Here is a 22,454-nt window from a genome sequence, read left to right as displayed (position 1 = left end):
CCAGTGCTTCTCCTACTGTGCCACACCAGGGCTCATTGTTACCGGTTAATTCACTTATTCAACAAGCATTTATTTATTGTCTACTGTGTAAATTGACTAAGTATGGAAGATGAAAATTGTGAGTAAAAGTAATCCCAAAGTGACAAGGATATTCTAGTCAAGATGAAAAAAATTTTATCTGAAGATTTCACTGAATTTATTCTTCAATGTGGAACAATTTTCAGTGGTAGAATCTCAGAGTCCTAAGATACATGATTTGTTATAGTTGTTGTTAAACACCATCGAGTCAGTTCCAACCCATAGCAACCCTGTATAGGGTTTCCAAGGAGCAGCTGGTGAGCTTGGACCACCGACCTTGCGGGTCAGATCGACTTTGCAATCTAGTGTATTAACCCATAGCACCACACCAGGACATGACGGATGGAATTTATTACTTACTGGGATGAAAACCTATCAGCTAAAAAAAAAATTGTACACCTACGCCTTACTTAGGAGCTCTGGTAGTGTAGTGGTTATGAGTTGAGCTCCTAACCTCAAGGTCAGCGGTTCAAAATTACCAGTTGTTCCGCAGGAGAAGGATGAGGCTTCTGTTTCTGTAAAGATTTACAGCCTCAGAAACCCTATGCAGGGTCACTCTGAGTCGACACTGACTCACTCCATGGCATATAACCAACCAACCATGTGCCAGACACAATACACTTTCAGGGCCTTTGACAGATGGCATGTGGCCAATCTACCAGTTTGCTAATTGAACAAGAATGAGTTAATGATGTTTTAAGAAATATTGTAATAGTGTGGTGCTGTGGGTTAATACGCTAGACTGCAAGGTCGGTTTGAACTGCAAGACCGGCGGGTCTAGCTCACCAGCCGCTCCTCGGAAACCCTGTATAGGGTTGCTATGGGTCGGAACCAACTCGATGGCACTTAACAACATCTAGCATTCACGTCCTTTCTGGTGCAAGTAAAGAACTGATCTTCACGAATAATGTTTATGAGCCTTTATAGGTCAAGATATAAAAGAGATGACTAAGATTAATTTGTTACAGAGACGCAAAACAATTTGCTGAAGATAATCCATTAAGTATGTTCATCCATTCATTTCTTTAGCCAATCATTTGTTTCGTGAGTAGCTTTTGAATGTATGCTGCATGCCAGACCTCCTTCATCTTAGTAGTCGGAACTACTAAGATGTTGAAAACTTATTTAAAGTCTCCTTCAATTTCAACTCCATTTAAAAAAGTCTCATGGAAAGGAAAAGCTTAAATGCATCCTGCAAAGAAAATACCATTTCCTCTGATGATTATGATGGTCTCTATTCTGTTTCATTCCTTGTACAGAGTTCCTCTCTAAGTCAGTGGGAATTTCGTAAAGAGTCTGAGGCAGGATGTGCCTTGTAGTGGGATGAAAAGGAGCCTTGCAGCTGGCTATCAGACTAAATTTAAACCACTATTTGTAGTGAGTATATAATTAACATGGGGGCTAAAAATGAAAAATACAGCTGCAAGGGTGGTTCTATATGAAACTTTAATGAAAAAAGAAGCCAAGCCAGGATGGACAAGAAGAAAACAAACACAGAACATGGAGGCATGCACTCTCTTTCATAAGAACAATCAGAGATATTTTCATCCTCATCTTCCTTTCTAGATACACTAAATGCCTCTCCCTCTGGATTAGGCAGATGACAGCAATAACAGCACCACAGCTGGGAGTCTCCGAAGCTGACAGGTGCTGGATATAAGATGCCCAGAGTGTCCTGTGAAGTGTAGACAGTACGGCAGAATGACAAGCTTCTCTTGATCTGCCCTGGGAGAGGCCGCTCCGGGGTCTGTTGACGCCTCTTTCAGATTCTCCCACTCGCTCAAACAGCTGCCAGAAGCCTCCATAAAATATTGCTTAATTATAGAATTTCCCTTGATCTTCTTTATCCCTTCCTTCTACTATCCGCCACCGCCCCACCCCCCGTCCCCACCCCACCTCCCCCATTTTGTTCCCTTCTCTAGTTCAGAGCACCTTTAGGCTAAGCATTCATGGCAGTCTTGTGATGGCGCCTTTTCCAACTCACAGTTAAGGGACTGACAAGATTTCAGCCCTATGCTCTAGCTGTAGAACTGTTTTTTTTTGAGACTGTAATTAGCAGTTATGGATTCAAATGTGGAATACAACACTATTTTTTTAAGGATGGCATGAGTTCATTTGCAGGAGGATAGTCTTTTCATTCTCTTTTTACCCCCTGCCTGGAAAAATAATGCTTACTGTACAAAATGGAAAAAGTACACAAAAATCTCAAGATATGCGTCAAGTCCAATTCTTCCTTCTCTCTCTACCAGCAATAAGTTGTGGACATCTTTCCATTTTAACAAATTGTTACTGCTAAGTGCCATTGAGTGGGTTCCAACTCATCATGACCCAGTATAGGGTTTCCGCTTATGGTTTCTTTGTGTGATTGTACACATAATTTATTTAGTTATTCTATCATCACCACACATTTGAGATATGAATAAAACTTCAGTTTTCATACTCATTGAAGTGGTTGAGAGTTATGCTTGACTATCGTTAACAGGGATGTGGAATGTTCTCTCTAGTATTAAAGAAGTTTAAAATCATATCAAAATAAAAAGGTATACAAACATACAAGTAGGTATTTATTTTACTTGAGAATTTATATCAGTTGTGTTCGTGAGGAAGAGGGGGGTTTGGATAAGGACATAATCCATAATTAAAACAGCTGCATGATATATGATGTTTGTTTTTGTGCATTATTAAATAAAGCAATAGTACATTTAATAAAGCTATCAGAGTTTCATAAACTGACTTTGTACAACTTACTTTTTTCTACTCAAGGCTAAATTTGTTTTTCCATTAGTTGAAGTCACAGAACCTTCTTGAACTTTTACCTCATGTGTACCCCCACATTTTGGAACTAGTAGCTCTTTCTTGTAAATGATTAAAAAATAATTAGCCTAAAGCTTTTTGAAGCAAACTTACAGTGCTCTCCTAACATTCAGATCCACTTACACCACACTGCCTCATTTAGGTTATACTTTCAATCAAAGTTGCCAAGGCATACCTATAAAGAGATTTTAAGGCTGACTTTAAAACATGAAGCATAAGCAATATGGCCTGGTGATTATTGTCAAGGTCCTCGGGTGGCTATCTCCCCTGCCTCTGACGTCTAACTCAGTTCCTTTTAACATCAAACTTTCTGCCTTCTCTCTCCAAACCACCTCTGAAAGGCACATCCAGTCTCTTTCCAGACTCTGGGGCTTATGCCAGCCTTTTCTCTCTTCCCAGTAATGTCATATGCAGAAAGTGGCTCTGAAATGGCCAGAATCCAGGTTGGCTCATCTTCTTCCCAGAACTCAAATGAAGCAAACAAACCCACACTAAAACAAATCAAAACAATAAAAAAGGACTTGACTCTCTTAACATGAATAGAAGAGAAGCTAGACAAACCCAAAAGAATTTTGGGTTTTTAAGGAGATTTTACTCCCTTTTTGTGGCGAATAACATTTAATTAATTTGACCCCATTAGAAACAAGAGAAAGGAAGGCAGTAGAAGTTTTACCCTTGAGATATTTTACATTTGGAAAGACTTGGGAGCAGGCAATCAGTGTGTCAATGTCCCGATTCAGAACAGCTGGAAAAACAACTTGTTAACATGTGTTGGGGCACTGAGTGCCTGGAAAACACTTTGCAATGTATTTTAGCATTTAAAGCAGCTGAGTGGCTTAAAAACAAACTTTGTTTAAAAATTGATTGCAAGATTAAAGCTATTTCCCAGATGTGAGGTGAAGCTGATACAGGGAGTATATCTATCTAACCCATAGCTACTGAGACAGACTACGAGGCTCTGGACCATTATAAAACCCACAGGATCTGTGCACTTAATAACCACACCAATCACTGCTTCACTGCCACCACATCCTCACAAATTTGATAGTCATCTCTCCTTGGGGGCTGAGGTTAGGTCATCTTCTTTTATGTCCATCCTAGATCCTACAGACAGCACCATGTTCAACATTGTGCTTCTAGCAAATCTCAATCTATGTATTTGGGTACAGCATCCCTTTATCTGGAACTCAACCAAAGAAACTGTAACCTAACCCTGGAAGGAACTAGCCATGTTGGATATATGCACAAAACCTGATATGGTGTACATTATGGACCATTTAAAGAGTTTCCAGTGGTGATGTTCACTACCCTCTTACCCTTTCTAAAGCTGATTTTTGGAAGCACATCTCCCTGGAAGAATGCAGCCTGGCTATAAGTAATTGTCAAGTGAATAAATGAATGAATGTTTACTGCTTCCTATTGATAATTTGAGAATTCACCATTTATAAAGAACCTTATCGTTTCTCTATTTACTGCCTCTGTCCCACATTTTTGTTTGAAAGGAAGGAAAAAAGTGGGGAAAAGCTGCCCAGTACAAATCTTATACTCAGCACCTGGAAATAATAACACAGTGAAGTGAGCTCTTAATAATTCTATTCATTTCAACACAAGAAACAAGGTGATTCCTAAATCTTTTAATAGCATTATTGATTCTGATACGAAAGGCAGGAAAAAAATGCTAGGTGTGGATAGTAAAAATATTTGCTATACAGCTGAAGTTCTTCAATATGGCTCTTGGCCTAAGACAAACAAGCAAACAAAAACTCTCACTCGTTTTCTTTTTGTGTTTTCAAGGTGTAGGAAATAAGGAGGTTAAGCAAGAGTTTGGCACAGTGTGCCAGAGCTGAGTGACATCGGGCCACTCAAAACCTGTGACAGGATACCTGTAACACAATTGTTGATCTTAAATGAGGCCCGTGAGTCACTCCATGAGACTGTGTTGATGAGTCACTGGCTTCCCAAAGTGGTTTTCTTGAGAAGTGACATGTTCATAGTGTTCCCTTCTTTTCTACCCCAGGGACAGAACTCTGGTAAATAAATCCCTGCAGGAACCATGGATATTAGAGTTCCCAGCCTGCTCATACTACTCACTGGGGCTGACAGCCACTCTGCTTGTCTCAGCTACTACCCAGATTGAATCATTTCAGACAGAGTGAGTCTACAGGACTGTCACTGGTGACCAGTGCAGAAGATTTGAGATAGACACCGCAGCTGGCCGTGCCGGAAGTACTAATAGACCTTCCACACTGCTGCTACTATTGCTGCTAATTTAAACAAGTGGAGGCTTCTTGGCAAAATTATGGTGGAAGTTAAGGATTAGAGCCTGGTGGTTAAAAATACAATCCCTACCATTCATTCAGAATTCCAGAGAACTCTGACATTTTTTGAATTGGCAAATGAATGGGAGAGACTGGAAGTGTATACCAAACTAATACTTCTGGTCTTGCATTTTCTTTTATTAGAGGATCCTAAAAAATCCCCTATTTATATATGAGTTGTTAATCCTGTGTCATAGACTGCAGCTATGTTTGATGAACTAACTGTGTAAGTGAAATCTGACCGGAACCTTTTAACTATAAATTCTTTGTGGTTTTCAGGAAGGTTGAGCTTCCTCATCCAACGCACTTCTATTATGTGAAGCCACTTTTATTGTGTGACACAGAGTCAGCTTTTATAGCCTTGGGTTTAATGCTATGAATGTTTTGCTGATGGATGTGTCAGCTATGTGCATTTGCAGCCTGACTTTACCTCTATGTATCCTCTATTCCAAGGACCTCTGGTAGCGTAGTAGTTTCAAGTCTCACGGTCAGCAGTTCAAAACTACCAGCGCTTCCGCGTGAGAAACACGAGGCTTTCTGTTCCTGTAAAGATTTACAGCCATGGAAACCCTGTACAGGTTCGCTATGAGTCGGAACCGACCCCATGGCACATAGCAACAACAGTCTGTTATTCCAGTGCATTAGACTAACAGGGGATGGTGCTATTTAGAATTTGTGTATTATCGGAGAACTGTAACTGATTATAGTGTTATGACAGCTACTTTGGGACAAAGAATCATCAGTTGGGATAGTAGTGGGAAGAATAGTAACTTGGGAAGGAGATTGGTAGCTTTAGAAGTAAATTATTCAGCCATTTGAAAAGCCAGGATTTAAATCCCTGTTATCAGTGTATTGAAGTTCAAATACCAACTCCCATTGTGCAACTGGATTGATAGGTTTAAGCAGAGGGAAGTTTTACAGGATGACACTTGATTGTAAGATTGTAAGAGGGATCTGACTAGGTTACCAGCTTTGAGATGTGGTTTGTGAGCTGAGTACCCTTGGTGCTCATTCCTGTGTTAGGAGACGAATGAGGAAGTATCAGGAACAAGAGTGTGCATTTGGGCCTGGGAGAATTAGTGGGTTTTCCAGCTGTTTTTATTTCATGAATGGATAAGACCCATCTCTGATGTCAGTCTAAAGAACTAAGTGTCGGTGACCCAGAAAAAAAAAAAAGTGTAAGATATGATGTGTCATTTCTTAGGCAGTTTGTCCCTGAATAAATAAGGCGGTATTTATCCCTGAAATTCAACATAAAACGGAATCCACTTTTGCATGTTTGCATTTTAATAGGAGAATATTTTAAACTTTATTATAAGTCTTGGACAAGTCTTGTTTCCATGTGATACAAAATTAAAAACTGGTATAGCATTTGTTGTTCATTGACAATGGGTCAAATTTCCTTTGCAAGCCTGATCTGGGAATTTAACAAACTTCATCCAAATCTGTTTCAGTTTTCATTTTTAACACTGGTGGGTTTCACTGAGTTGGTGCAAAGGGTCACACAAAAAAAAACCAAGTTGCAAAATTATTTCATTTAGCCGTTTCCAGCACACACACATTTGTTGCAACATTAAGAAGGTAATGAATTGGTTTAGTAACAACAAAAGATGTCGTTTTGATATAATAAAAGAATAAAATTTATTTAGAATGTAAATTGGACTTGTAAAGATTATGGGGCTTGTGGGAATGTTATTTTTTAAAATTGCCTACTATGTGCAGAGCACTTTGTCATATTCTGCATGGTCCTTTTGCCTTCAGAAGAGCTAAGACTCCATTAGAAGAGAAATGAGAAGAAACAAAAACATCAAATGACATGCAAGAAAAGGTTACAGGAGCTGTAATTATCTAGGGGATGAAGAAATAAATGTAGCATTGAGTGTGAATTGAGTTTTGGACCCCAGGCTGCCTTTAAATTACGATCTTAGTGCTGTGGTTTTTAAAAACTGGAGTCTTTTAAACTTGTGTGGCACTGTAAGATAATGAGCTGTACGTCAAGGCCAGTTTGAGCCATAAGCCGTAAGGTCAGCAGTTAAAACTCCCTAGACGCTCCTTGAAAACCCTATACAGAGTCGTTATGAGTCAGTACCGGTTCATCAACACTTCACAACAAGAATGACTTAAGATTCAGGTTGGAGGCTGCTTCTAAATATTGCTTTAATAGTTTTGTAGGTAGTAACCCGTTGCCATGGAGTGGACTCCAACTCAAGATGACCCATGTGTGTCAAAGTAGAACTGCATGTCAGTAGGGTTTTCAGTGACTGATTTTTCGGAAGAAGATCACCAGGACTTTCTCCCAACCTTTAGGTTAGCAGTGGAGTGTCAGCTGTTTGCACCCTCCCACCTGTTTCTGATAAGGGGCCATGAATAACATCTGATGTTATGAAACTCTTGATATATTAAATGTGGGACTGAGAGGAGGGAGGAGTGAAAGTAGAAACATTAATATTTGAAGACGAAATCTTTGCCCATATATTTAAGTAGCATGCTGATAAGAACTCTAGATTTTTCAAAATGAAGTACTTGTAGTCATTCCTATTTTTATATCTTTAGTATGCTTCCAGCAATACCCAATGCATTACATAAACCGTCTCTATTTCAGGAAGTTTTTGCTGTGTGGCTTCCTTCCATAAAGTTAGTGTAATAGGTCACGGACTGGAGAGGAGATTCATCCAAAAATGCTAGATCTTTTCCTGGGTGGTACGAAGCTGGCAGAGTCTGTTTTTATAGATGTTTGAATCCTTGCCTTTATGGTGCTGCTGCTAGTCAGGGCTTTATAGTTGCAGAATGCTTTTCATTTTTATACCTATCTAGAGCCTTGTGGATGGATGTACAATTCATGCCTATTGAATAAACTTACACCAGATGTTGCCAGCCTTACACACACTCACAGCTGAGTTGAGTGGACTGGTCTGAAATCTGTGATTTTGGCAGCAGTTCTAAGGTTCCCAGAAGGAGCCTTGGTGGTGCGTTGGTTAAATACCAGAAGGGTGGTGATTTGAACCCACTAAGTGGCTCCGTGGGAAAAAGACCTGGTGGTCTGCTTTAGTAAAGCTTTACAGCCAAGAGAACCCTATGGGGTATCTTTCACATGGGGTATCACTATGAGTCGAAATGGACTAGACAGGACCCAACAACAAGAAGATTCCCAGAACAGACTCATTGTCACCCTCACAAGGAACCAGCGTTCATTAGCTTTTTTTCTTCCCCATCTCTTGGATCATTTTACTTGCATCCACAATCAGTGTCCATGGAAGCAACAGTCACAAAAAAATCAAAGGCTGTATTGCATTGGGAGAATCTGCTGCACAAGATCACTTTAAAGTGCTAAAAAGAAAAGTTGCCACTTCGAACACTTAGGTGCTCCTGACCAGTATGCATGTGACAGCTGGACAATGAATACAAAAGACCAGAGAAGAATTGATGCCTTTGAGTTATGGTGTTAGGGAAGAATACTGAATATACCACAGATTGCCAAAATAACAAACAAATCTTTGTTGGAAGAAGTACAGTGTACTCCTCAGAATCAAAGATGGCTAGACTTCATCTCATGTACTTTGCACAATGTCAGCAAGAGATACCAGTCCCTGGAAAAGTACATTATGCTTGGTAAAGTAGAAGGTCAGAAGAAAAGAGGAGGACTCTTGGCTGAATGGGTTGACACAGTGGCTTCAACAGTGGGCTCAAATGTGGTTTGAGGATGTCAGAGGAATAGACAGTACTTTGTTTTGTTGCACATGGGGTCATTTTGAGTTGGAACCTACTGCACCTAATAGCAAAAACATGAATATAAGTTGTTTCAGTGAGGTCACACAGAGAATGCTGGCATTAAATTCCAGGTGTTTGTAGCATCCAGACTGTGGTCTACCTTGGGTCCACAGTGTCTCAGAGATGCCAGTGTGTGCAATACGTTTATTTAATGGCAAAGGGATCAAGAACCCTGGGGGTATTTTCATTCCAGCTGTCTTTGGAGCTTGTTGTTGTTGTGAAGTGCTGTCAAGTAGGTTCCGACTCATAGTAACTGACCCTGTATAAGGTTTCCAGGGAGTGGCTGGTGAGTTTGAACCGCTGACCTTGCGGTTCAAACTGACCTTGCAGTCCAGCTTACTAAGCCACAGCGCCACACCAGGAAGTGGAATAGAGGGTGGGTTTTGAGATAGAACGGATGGGGAAGGAAAGGATGAAGGGGGAAAAACCAGAAAGACTGGAAGGGGAACCTGGAGGCCATTGCACTCATCAGGGTGAAAGGTCAAGAAGGAATAACCCACTCCAAGCCCTAAAGAAAAAAAAAAAAAAAAAAAAAAAAAAAAAATTAAAAAAACCAGTTGCCTCTGACTCGTCCCTGACTCATGGTGACTCTGCGTGTGTCAGAGTAGAACTGTGCTCCACAGAATTTTCAGTGGTTGATCGTTTGGAAGTTGATCACTAGGCTTTTTCATTCCAGGACCCTCTGGGTGGACTGCACCTCTATCCTTTGGGTTTTGGCCACCGAGAGACTCCTAAGAAGGAGGTATTGTTGAATGCTGTTACGTCACTTACTACTCCTAATGACCTTATGTGTTACGGAATATAACTTCACATAGGGTTTCCTTAAGGAACTCTGGTAGTGTAGTGGTTACAAGTGAGGCTGCTAACCTCAAGGTCAGCAGTTTGAAACTACCAGCCGTTCTGCAGGAGAAAGGAGGCTTTCTGCTCCCATAAAGATTTACAGTCTTGGAAACCCTGTACAGGGTCGCTATGAGTCAGAACTGATTCCACGGCACACAACCACCACCAGGGTTTCCTTGGTTGTAAGCTTTATGAAAGGAGCTCTGGTAGCATAGTGATTACGAATCAGACTATGAGCCTCAAGGTCAGCAGTTCAAAACTACCAGCTGTTCCACAGGAGAAAGATGAAGCTTTTTGCTCGTGTAAAGATTTACAGCCTCAGAAACACTGTACGGGGTTGCTATGAGTCGGAAACGGCACATAACAACAACAACAATCTTTATGAAGAAGCAGATCAGCAAGTCTTTGTCTCTCAGCCCTTGGGTGGGATCTAACTGCCAATCTTTTGGCTAGCAGCCTATCTGTACCACCAGCAGTGATTTCCTTCTCTGTAAAGTTAACCGTCTCTGAGAGGCCGAGGAGGGGTGCAATCAGAGTGGGGAAGATGGCTGGAGGGGTGGTGCCACTATCTAGATGAAGGAACAGAAGAAAAAAAATACAGGATACTTGTAACAAATCATTAGCCAGATGGTGCTGCTAATTTCAGTGCCATTAACCCTTAATCAATGAGTTTATAAACGTGTCGTTATGGAAGAAAACATTAATCTCAGAGGAAACTGCTGAGTTTTCCATAAACTGCCATTTTCAGCCAAATGCCACTCAGAGATGTACTAATCTTTCTTGCACCTTGTCAAACTCCAGGGCCTGGAGCTGCCACTCTTCCGACCCGTGCAGTCCTCTTAACCAGGGACTCGTGATGTTGTAGGAGGCAGCTGCCGGCCTAAGCATTTGAGAATGAGAGGAGGAAGCTCTCTGGGAAACTATAATCAAAAAGTGCCCCCCAAAAGAGGGGGAAATCCCACCCCCATTTCATTTGTTACTGGTATGTTGTCCACCACATACACCCAGGGTGCTGTAGGGAAACACTGAGGTGATTTTTTTTTTTTTTTTCTGGTGTCAAGAAAAGTTTTCCTTCCCCTGAGAAACTATTTATAAACTACATGGGCCAGGTAATGGGGTTCCATTTCCCTTTTTAATTTGGACCACACAAAGATATTAGGTAGGGATGCGCTTTATGTTTAATAATTGCATATCCTGGTATGGCACTGTGGGATAAAGGCACTGGACTGCAAGATTGGTTTGAACCCCAAGGTTGGAGGTTTACACTCACCAACTGCTCCTTGGAAACCCTACACAGGGTTGCTATGAGTCAGAACTGACTCAATGGCACTTACAACAACATATCCATGCATCAGTTTTCCTTTTTGTAGTTTTGTTTTCACTGTTTATGAGAACAATGCATAGTCACTGCTGAAAATCTATGAAGTACACAAGATTTTAGATAAAAAAGAAGAAAACACCACCAATCCTTGCAGATGACATTGTAAATAATTTGGTAACCAAAACCAAAAACAAACTCATTGCTGTCCAGTGGGTTCTGACTCATAGTGACCCTATGACATGGTAAAACTGCCCCATACTGATTCTGAGGCTGTAATCTGTATGGTAGCTGATGGCCTCTTCTTTCTCCCTCTTTCCCCTCAGAACAGATGGTGGAGTTTTAATTGCCAACCTTTTGTTTAACATTGCTATCCAATGTTTTAATCATTGCACCACCAGTGCTTTTAAACAGTTTTGTGCCTTTCTTAAATTCTGTTTTCAAATAGGAAAACTCTAGACTAAGAATTTATACAATAGGTATTTATAAAATATATAGGTAGGTTGACTTTATGAATGGGCTTCATTATCTTTTTTTTACACAAACTTTCTGAAGCCTCCTTTTATATGTTGTTGTTAAGTGCTGTTGAGTCAGTTCCAACTGATAACAACTCTATATAGGGTTTCTGAGGAGCGGTTGGTGATTTTGAATCACCGGCCTCCAAATTCCAACCAATCTTGCAGTCCAGTGCTTTATCCTACAGCGCCACATCAGGACTCCTGATATATACATTACATACATGTTTTTGTTGGGTACTGTTGAGTCATTTTTGATTCATAATGACCCCATGTGACAGAGTAGAACTGTCCTATAGGGTTTTCTTGTCTGTAATCTTTACAAAAAGTCCTGGGGTGACACAGTAGGATAAGCTCTTGACTGCTATCTGCAAGGTTGGTGGTTTCAAGTCCACCAGTGGCTCCTGACATACATACATATATACATACATATATACATACACACATATATACATACATATAAAACTCCAAAGAACATTATACCTTTAAAACTGCAGAGATATTTTTCTTTTTGCAGAAGACTCAGGGAGTGAGTGAAATTAGGAGGGAATGGGAGTAGTAGGGAAGTGGGGATTAATCTAGCTCAGTTGTGGGCCCTGGCAAATAGTAAGGTTACACTGAGAAATCCGAGAAAGGAAATGACTCAGTAACTTTGAGAGAGGGAGCAGAGATGAGACAGCAGAATCAAAGAGTGACCGGCAGGCATATCCTGGGTTTGAGAATAGAGTTGGGGGGGGGGGGGGGGGGGGGGGGGGATGAAGGGGAGCCTTAGGCATAAATGACTTGAACAAAAAGAGAATTTAGTTTTTAAATCAACTCATCAACAATGTATTAATTAAGTGCCTCTTGTGAGCCATATTCTCTTCCTTGCTTTTTGCATTCAAACTGAGCCACCCTTGGCATCACAAAAGCTGTCTTAGAGCTACCCTGATATCGGGTCTGAAGGGTTTGCAGAGGCTGGGAATATATGAGCTTTTCTTCTCAGAGTTGTTTTGGAGTAGTGAGAACTCATTTATGAAAGGCTCCCTCTTATACTTGAGTCTTAAGGGAATCAAGTGACTGACACTTTTAATTAACAAATCCGCTGGTAACAAAATTCCTTGAAAAGCATTGGCTGGGCTGTGGAGTTTAGAGAGTGGTCTGCAGTCTCCCATGCCCTGTGGGAGTTCTCAAGCAAGCATCAAGCAGTCACTTGGTGAGTTGTGCATTTTCAAGGTCAGATTCCAGAGTGAGGGCAGGTGTGCCCACCAGAAAGCCCACATTGAGACTGAGAACAGGCCTGAAAGTCACAGTGACACTCCTTAGGCAAGCAGGGTTTCATCCACCCTCACCTAGATTGGTAGTCACAACCATTTGGTAGGATGGGAGGCATGTAGTGAGATCCCCCCCGAGACAGAGGGGAGAACTAGATATGGGCATGCATCATTCTGGCTCCTGTATTTATTTCTACCACTAGTAGAAGTTTTGGAGTCCTGGTATGGCATTGTAGGATAAGCACTCAACCATAAGGTTGGACGTTCAATCTACCAGCCGTTCCTCAGAAACCCTATACAGAGTCTCTATGAGTTGGAACTCAACAGCACTTGATAGCAACAACAACAAAGTAGACTTTCTGACCACAGTAGTGATGGCTTAGTGGTAGAATCTTCACATGCTCTGCAGGATGAGCACTGGACCATAAGGCCAGTTTGAGCCGCAAGCTTGGTGGTTCAAAGTCATCAGCTGCTCCTTGGAAACCATACACAGAGTTGCTATCAATCAGTACTGGCTCGATGGCACTTCACACAACAAGACAGGAGACCCAGTTCAGTTTGCTTCCAGTGTACCTCATGACTGTCAGTAGAGGTTTGCATGTTGCTATCATGTTGAACAGGTTTTCAGTGTGGCTTCCAGACTACGACTGACTAGGAAAAAAGTCCTGAAACCAAGCAATCAAAACCCTGTGGATCACAAAGATCTGATCCACAAACTATCATGGGAATGTCACAGATTGGAACTTTGTTTTGCTTTTTTTTGTGTGTGGTCCTCATGAGTTAGGGCCACCATGATGGCAGCTAAGAGCATTCAGAGTGGTGTTGATTTGATTCCAGCACAGCGTGATTATTGAGCATCCGTGCTGATGGAGCTCCTCTGAAAGGTTTATGAAAAAGAGGAGCATTCTTTCCCTCGCCTGTTGCCATAGCGGGAAGTATTTATGTAGGACATGCCTGCCTTGGAAAGATTTTTTTAATAGTACAGTCCTGAAGAAATAGTCAAAGGGTTGCTTAGCTCTTAATTACTTTGCTAAAGGGAGTTTACTTACCTCTGACATACTCATCAAGAGAGCCCTCACTCCAAAGACTTGTGACAAACCCTGGAGGCTGGTTATCTGTTCTCACATGCCCAGAGGCTGACAAAAGGATTTATGAAAGCTTTAAACAGAATTACAATTGTTAAACTCATAGTGTAAGTAAGACCATTGTTTCTTTTTTTCTTCCCCTTCTTTTTTTATGCTTAGGGAAGTGACTCTCATGTTGTTAGTTCATTCTGTTCCCATCTGTTTTTCTTAACATTTTTTCCCCCTTGTTCGTTGACACAAAGACTGCTGGAGGTGCTTACAGGATTGAAACTCAACGGTTAAGCTTATTCTCCAGCCTTTGTAGCTACCCAGGCAGCGGTTTTTTGGTGTTTTTTTTTAAATCACATTCATTTTATAGACCTTGTTAGGGAAAACACCGAAGTTTTCACTCAGGGCCCTGGATTTGTTCCCCATGAGGCAACTTAAAATGTTGGATGAAGAACTCTGAAGAAGAATTTTAGCAATGGCAATATTAGGTATGAGGGAACAGAAGCAATGTAAAACAAAACACATAAAGATCCAATATCAGAGAGTTTCTACATTTAGGATTAAGTCTAATGATAGGAAGAACGTTTTTCTACATCATAGATGAAAGGAGGTCATTGTCATTTGAAATGAAAACGTGTTTGACAGAAATACCAATCATGTTTCTTTCATGTGTGTCTTAAGTATGTAGGGTTGACTTTGCCAATTGTTTTGGAAGAGGCAAACCTAGTTGCCCCAAACAAAGAGATGACATTCCGTTTCTGCTACCAAACCTTGTTGCCTTTTTATGATATGGATTATTATTGTTGATAGTAGCCATTGAGTTGATTCTGACCTATGGCAATCCCTTTTGGTGCTCTCCATAGGTTTTCAAGGCTGTGACCTTTTGGAAGCAGATTGCTAGGCGTATCTTCAGGAGACTACTGTATGGGTTTGAACTATTAAACTTAAGTCCAGTGCTTAACCATTGTGTCATCCAGGGATTAAAATGTGTTGTCTTTAGATATAGAAAGGTCTTAGATACTGTTTATAAGACAAAGTAATGACACCAGATAAATCTGCTCATCTTTAATCTCAAACAGTAGAGGTTGATGCATTGGGTGGGTCTACAAGGCACTAGGTATTTCTACCAGTTTATTTTTGACACGCGTACGTCGGTGTGTATATGAATGAAAGAGAGAGAGAGAGAGAGAGAGAGAGAGAGAGAGAGAGAGAGAGAGAGAGAGAGAGAGGAGAGATGTGATTTGGGAGGCGGTAGACAAAGTTGGGGGTCCCATTAACTTTCTGAGACCATATTGGAAGTCTCAGGCAGAAACTTCTATTATAATAGTTTCTCTGTGATTAATTCATACTCTAAGAAATATTGGTGCTGACAGTGTTATACTACTATTCCTAAGGTTTTCAATGGCAAAAGATCCAGAAATACTCCACCTCTCCTTTTCTTAGTCTGTCTTAGTCTGGAAAGTCAGCTGAATGAAACCTGTCCACCATGGGTGACCTTGCTGGTATTTAAAATACTGGTGGCATAGCTTCCAGCATCACAGCAACACGCAAGCCACCACAGTATGATAAACGGACAGATGGACAGGTTGGCACAGGGCTGGACAGTATTTCATTCTGTTGTGCATAGGTCACTATGAATTGGAACCGACTTAATAGTACCTAACAACAATAGAATATAGAAAATAGAAAATAATCAAAAGTCTGATCATATCTTCCACCTCAAAACCTTCATACCTTGACATCAAAGTTCTTCTGTAACCTGACACTATTTGCCAACCTTCCTATAGTTTGTCCCCTAGCTATATATATTCAGTATCTTACACAATCGAAGCTAAGTTTCTTGAGGAAATTATGACTGACCTTTCTGGACCTCACAGTGCCTTATACATAGTAAAAGCTCAGTAATATTGTGTTTACTATGTTGTTTCCAAGGGCTCTGACCTTGTCTGAGGACAGGCAGAGGTTTCCTCATTATGTCAATTACATGAGCTAGGCATGTGTGGGAGGGTTGGTGGAGCAGGAGAGCCAGGTTCTACTTCAAGAGAGGAGTGCACACCTTGCTTTTCCACTGATTGACAACTGTGAAGGGTCTGAGAGGCTGGGGAATGTGGGTTACTCAAAGACTGAGATGATGTATGTAAGTGGGGTTCTCTCCCGATTCAAGCAGAAAACCTGCATGCTATTCTGAGAGGCAGCCTGGACAGCTAAGTCATGGGTTTGGGTTCAGAGAGCGCCCTGCAATTTTTGTAGTGCGCCCAGCTTGGATGGAGGGATAAATGGTTAAGCCTGTCTTTGGATGAAAATAAACACAATTTGTCAGTCATTTGTAAGCAGATTCAAAGGAAATAATTCAGTGTTACTTAACTGCTGTGCTGTTATTGGTGATGGTGATAATGATTAAGATGCTGACAATGAACAAGATAATTGTTTTCCTTCTTTTAGTCACATAGAGAAAATCACCACATGGCAAGACCCTAGGAAGGCGATGAATCAGCCCTTGAATCATATGAACCTCCACCCTGCTGCCACTTCCACACCAGTGCCTCAGAGGACCATGGCAGTGTCCCAGCCAATTCTAGGTAAGTCCACTGCTCCACTTGGAACTGTATGGACAAGTGTACCGAACAGGGGCTCTGGAGCTTGACGCAGCACTAACCGTTGAAGTTAACCTCTCCATGGGCCCGGAGAGCATTTTTTCCCTCTCTTGACTACATTACCCTTCTGCTGCCTTTGCCTTCTTTTTGTGACTCATTTGCCACCCTGTTCATGTTGCTGCTACTTAGATTTATTCTACATTTCTGGCACCTTCTCTAATTGCCTTTATTGAAGTTCTTTGAAAAATAACTAGGTCTCCTGTTTAAGACTAAGGTAAGTAGAGTGTGGACATTTTTCTGTGTATTGGATTCCTAAAAGAGTTCCAAAGGATATGATTCTGGCCTCAAATTCCTGTCTTTTAAAAATTAATCAGTATTAACTAATGGAATCCTAGGACTTCTGGTGTGGTGCTGTAGGATCAGCACTGGGCTCCCAACTACAAGACTGGCAGTTCAAACCCACTAGCTGCTCCTCCGCACTCCTGCAGCAGGGTGGCTTTGAGTTTAAACTGACTCAGTGGCACTTAACAACAACAATGGAGTACTGGTGTGGCACTGGACTGCTAACCATAAGTTTGACAGTTCAAACTCTCACCAACTGTTCCTCGGAAACACTATACCATGTCACAGTGAGTTGGAACCACCTCTCTGGCACGTAACAACAATAACAAATATAATATGTGACTGACACAAAGCTAAATGCTTTAAACTCCAACCCCCCAGAAAAACCAAACCCACTGCCATCCAGTCCACTGTGACTCATTTGAGACTGTGACCAAACTCACTGCCGTTTGAGTTGATCCCCACTCCTAGTGAACCAATAGAACAGAGTAGAAATGCTCCCCAGGCCTCCAAGGTTGGCAAATCATTATGGAAGCAGATAGCTGCAACCTTCTCCCACGGAGCCACTGGTAGGTTTGAACCACCAACTTTGAGGTTAGCAGTGCAGTACTTACCCACAGCACCACCAAAGCACCTTGCTTTCTTACCTTATCTCACTAAATTCTTATAACAGTCCTATGGTAAATAACAGCATTTCCATGATACCGATGCGGAAACTTTCCCAAAGTTATATAGCTTTAGAGAACAGAGCTAGAGTTTGAACCTAGGGTAGACTAACGTTGCTATCGTTATTAAGTGTTGGCAAGTTGGTTCTGACTCATAATGCGCCTGTGTAGGGTTTCCGAGGAATGGCTTGTGGATTTGAACTGCAAATCTTGAGGTTAGCAGTCCAGTGCTTATCCTACAGTGCCCCCATTGCATCATCTGCAGGTGCCTCTTCGTCATACCTGCCCCTAGGTAACATGACTCCCTTTTCACTTTATTTACAGTGCTTAGGTGAGCTTATAAACTTAACATTAAAGAATATTTGCTGTGGATTGCCTTTATTGAAAAAAAAGTTAAAATGATAAATTTCCCCCCCTCTAACATCTGGTGTGGCACTGCAAACCCACCAGCTGGTCCTTGGAAACCCTATACAGGGTAGATATGAGTCAGAATTGACTTGATGCCATTTCAATTGGAGTCCTGGTGTGGTGTTACAGGATAATGTACTGGACCACAAGGTCCATTTAGATGGCAAGGTCCACAGTTCAAAGTCACCAGCTGCTCCTTGGAAACCCTATACAGTGTTGCTATGAGTTGGAACCAACTTGACGGCACTTAATAGCACCAAGGTCTAAGGAGCCCTTATGGTGTGGTAGGTGAAGCAGTGGGATGCTGATTGAACGGTTGGTGGTTTAAACCCACCTACCACTCCATGGAAGAAAGAAGAGTTGCCCTGCTCTCAAAGACTTCATACCCCTGGAAGCCCTAGGAACGGTTCTACTCTGTCCTGTAGAGTTGCTATGAGTGGGGATTGACTCAATGGCAGTACGTTTGGTTTTATTTTGATTTAAGGTCAAAAAATGAAAGGGGCCAGCATTAGAGTTTCATAAAAGATGATGCCGTTTTCATATAGTATTTTCACGTAAGATCACTTACCCAGATACTGCTTTATACATGAAACAGTTAATTTTAGGGAGAGAAAAGTATCTCCTATTGGATTTTCAGGAATGAACAGGATAAAAATGGAAGAGTTATTCCTGGACACCCTTCCCTCAGACTGTGGTTTAGCCAAAGTGAATATGAACCCAAGTAGACCCGAGTCAGCTTCAAGTGAATATATTGTCAGTTCTTCCAGGAAGTCTGGACTTAATGTTTTAAAAGCTTGCAGATGTAAAATATATCAAAAAAAGCAAATGGTTTGGAATAACCTCTTGTGTTTCTTATCTAAAGGGCAGATCAAAGAAGAGGGCACCAAAGCTCTGACCAACAGTGGTAAACCAAGGCTTCCCTTGAGTCCTTTATCCCAAATGTAAGAAAGCAGATGCAAGTATAACAGAGTAAAGATAGGTTTCTTTAAAGGATTTAACTTTCTGTAAAAATTCTAGATGATCAGAATATTGAATTTAACTTCACAGTTATAAATGGAAGAGATCACTCATGGACCTCGATTAAAAAATTCAAACATTTCCAAATGTTGTTCAGAAAATAAGCCTTCTTCCTTTTCCTATTTCCTCAGTTCACCAATCCTCGAGCCAACTGGTGTTCCAGTTCTGTGTTTGTATGTGTGTGAATGTATGTGTGCATGAATCATGAATGTGTCTGTGTTTCTTCACCTATGTTATTATATTGTACCTGCTCTTCTGTACCTTGGAGTCCTGGTGTGGCACTGTAGGATAAGCACTGGACCGCAAGGTCCATATGAACCACAGGGTCAGCAGTTCAAACTCACCAGCCTCTCCTTGGAAACCCTATACAGGGTCGCTATGAGTTGAAACTGATTCATTGCCACTTAACAACAACAATAACATTCTGCACCTTGCTGTCTTCACTTCTCTACCCATACATACAGAACTACTGCTTTAAAACAAAACAACAACAATAATTGTTATATTGATATATTTTATATATATTGATATATTATAATTATAATTAACTTCCTTAAGTAGTTCCTGTCTGATGGCTATTCCATGTGTTCCCAGTATATTACTAAGTATGCTCAATAACTGGAGTAAATGTCCTTGCTTAGGCTTTTATTCACTCGCTTCATTTTTGTGTTATGCAACAGGTATGAAATGGACTAATGAAATTAAAAGGACTTTCAATTCTTGAAACTCAAAATCGAAGCACATGTGAGTCTGCTTGTGTTCACGTGCGTGCTGACATGCATACATAGTAAAAGCCCAATTAAGAGTCCTTAAAGAAGCTGTAAATACTATAGTTCTGAAACAAGTTGATCTGCGACTAAATAAAATGCCTTACTTTCAAGATTTCTTACACATTTGTTGTTGTTAAGTGCTGTTGAGGTGTTCTGACTCACAGTGACCCTATATAGGGTTTCTGAGGAAAAACTGGTGGGTTTGAACTGCTGACCGGTGGTTTTCAGTCCTTTACTGATCCTACAGTGCCACAGCAGGAGTACCATATATTGTTGTTGTTAGGTGCCATCGAGTCAGTACTGACTCATAGTGACCCTATGCACAACAGAATGAAACACTGCCCAGTCCTGGGCTAACCTCACAATTGTTGCCATGCTTGAGCCCTCTGATGCTGCCACTTTGCCAATCCATCTCACTGGGGGTCTTCCTCTTTTTCTCTGACCCTCCACCTTACCAAACATGATAGCCTTTTCCAGCAACTGGTCCCTCCTGACAATATGTCCAAAGTATTAGAGACAAAGTTTGGTCATCCTGGCCTGCAAGGAGCACTCTGGCTATACTTCTTTCAACACAGATCTGTTGGTTCTTTTGGCAGCCCACGGCACTTTCAATATTCTCCTCCAACACCATAACTCAAAAGCATTGGTTCTTCTACGGTCTTCCTTATTCACTGTCCAGCTTTCGCATGCATATGAGGTTATTGAAAATACCATGGCTTGGGTCAGGCACACCTTAGTCCTCAAGCTGACACCTTTGCCTTTCAGCACCCTATATTAGGGTAATGCATTTCTCAAGACATGTTTTTTTGTTTGTTTGTTTATTTTTAATTCCCCTATCATTTATTGAGTATTTGACTATTACAAAGTGTGTTCTTAGCCTATGGAGAATTGCAGATGTGTCCCAATGATGAATCTATAATGGGGAAAGTCAAGTAAGGTTCAAAGATCAGGGAATAATTTAGAAAGTAAAATTATGGTCCTAATGATAAATTATTTCAAATTAATTGTATTCAAGCTACAGCTATGCCTGTGGTTCATACCCTTTACTATCAGTCTTTAAAATTAAACAGTGCAGATCATTTGTCTGCTGTTTAGTCTAGAATTTTGGTATTCTTCAATGGAATGTAGCTGGCAAATAAGTGAAGTGAGGGTAAATCAAAAAGTATTGCTACTAGGGTTCCAGCTTATACGTGGATGGATTTATTCCAAACTGAGTATGTTTAAATAAGCATGTCTCTCTAATCTGTGGATAGCTGCAGACAAGTTCTCTCAGTAACACACTTGTCCAGTCTCATTAGGATACCTTTCAAAAAAAAAGATACTAAAAAAATATTGCAAGGATATTAGCTACCATGATGAGCTGATCTTTCTATAAGTCTTTTAAGCAAAATTGAATCTAATGAATACAATTTTACAGAACAAATTTTAATCAGGGATGCATCTTGGATTTATCAATACGATCCAGAGAGCAAGACATAATCAACACAGTAGCTTCCAAGGGGATTTGCTAGAGAGAGGTCAGCTCAGAAAGTTATGGTGACAGGTTTTTGAGATTCCAAAGGGGTTGTCTTCATAAATTTTCTTGAAAGACACCAAAAGATCATGGGGGCTTATTAGGAAGAAGTTTTAAGAAAATTGAATACTGCATTAGTAAGGAAAAGACCAGGGAAGTTGCACTGATCACCCCCCGCCCCCATCACGACAATTCACCTGCTTATTTTTGAGGGTAGCAAGAGCTGTCTTATGAGATTTCTTTAGCAAACCTTGCCCCATCCACTCTACAGCCCTGGTCTTGTCTCTTCAGACTTCTGTTTGTTTCCCAAACTCAGCATTGAACAGGAACACAATTTGAGTCACTCAGACATATTGAAGATGCTATTTTGATATGGTGCAAATCTAAGAGTGTAGAATTCTCCGGGGAAGAGTTAGTGAAATGGAAACACCACCTTCACAAATGTATAGACCTAGACAAGGATATGTCAAGAAACACTAGCTTTACGTTTAAATATTTTTGTTTATGATTTTGAAGCAATACTTTTTTTTTTTTTAAACTTACTCTCATATGTCCACTTTAATGAAAAGTGTTTATGTACCCTAAAAGAGTTTGTAAAAATACAGTGGTTAATATTACTACCAGATGATACAATTTTTGAAACAACTTTTATGTATTTTTAGAGATATGATCTAGTTAGTGACATACCTGAATGCTTGGGAGTTAGTCTTTCAAGATTTAAATCGGGTTCAGTGACCATGTCTCAGTACCTCGCTTTTCCCAGTTAGTTGTAAAGTGGGGATCATGAATAGTGCGGGTAAATGATGTGAGTGTGTGTTTGTACTTATTATCCGTGTTTGTTTTTATCATTACTATCACTTTATGTAGGTAGAGGAGTTCCTGTATAGTACAAATGGTTAATACAGTCTGCTGCTAACCCAAAGTTTGGAGGTTTTTGTCAATCCAAAGATACCTCAGATGAAAGGTCTGACAAACAACTTCCAACAAATCAACCATTGAAAAACCCCATGGAGCACAGTTATACCTTGACACATACGGGATTACCATGAGTTGGAATCAACTCGATGACAACTGGTTTTAGTTTTTATGTGGGTAAAAATGTTTTATTTTATTTTACATTTTAAGTAACCATTTACTGTCAGATTCTAGGCCAGTTGCATTGTTCATC

The 22,454-nt window shown here is 40.7% G+C and overlaps 1 protein-coding gene across 1 annotated transcript in view; it reads left to right on the top strand.

Annotated features, from left to right (window-relative positions):
- WWTR1 (WW domain containing transcription regulator 1) overlaps positions 1-22,454 on the top strand; it is a 193,538-nt gene that overhangs the window by 82,443 nt on the left and 88,641 nt on the right. The window contains exon 2 of the mRNA XM_006876363.1: positions 16,420-16,556. Coding sequence (XP_006876425.1) covers positions 16,420-16,556 — 137 coding nt within the window. The remainder of the gene's footprint in view (positions 1-16,419; positions 16,557-22,454) is intronic.

Source organism: Chrysochloris asiatica, unplaced genomic scaffold (genome assembly GCF_000296735.1).
Source record: "Chrysochloris asiatica unplaced genomic scaffold, ChrAsi1.0 scaffold00376, whole genome shotgun sequence".
NCBI classification, from domain to species: Eukaryota; Metazoa; Chordata; class Mammalia; order Afrosoricida; family Chrysochloridae; genus Chrysochloris; species Chrysochloris asiatica.
Note: the sequence above shows the minus strand (reverse complement) of the source record. Positions and strands in the feature narration are given on the sequence as shown.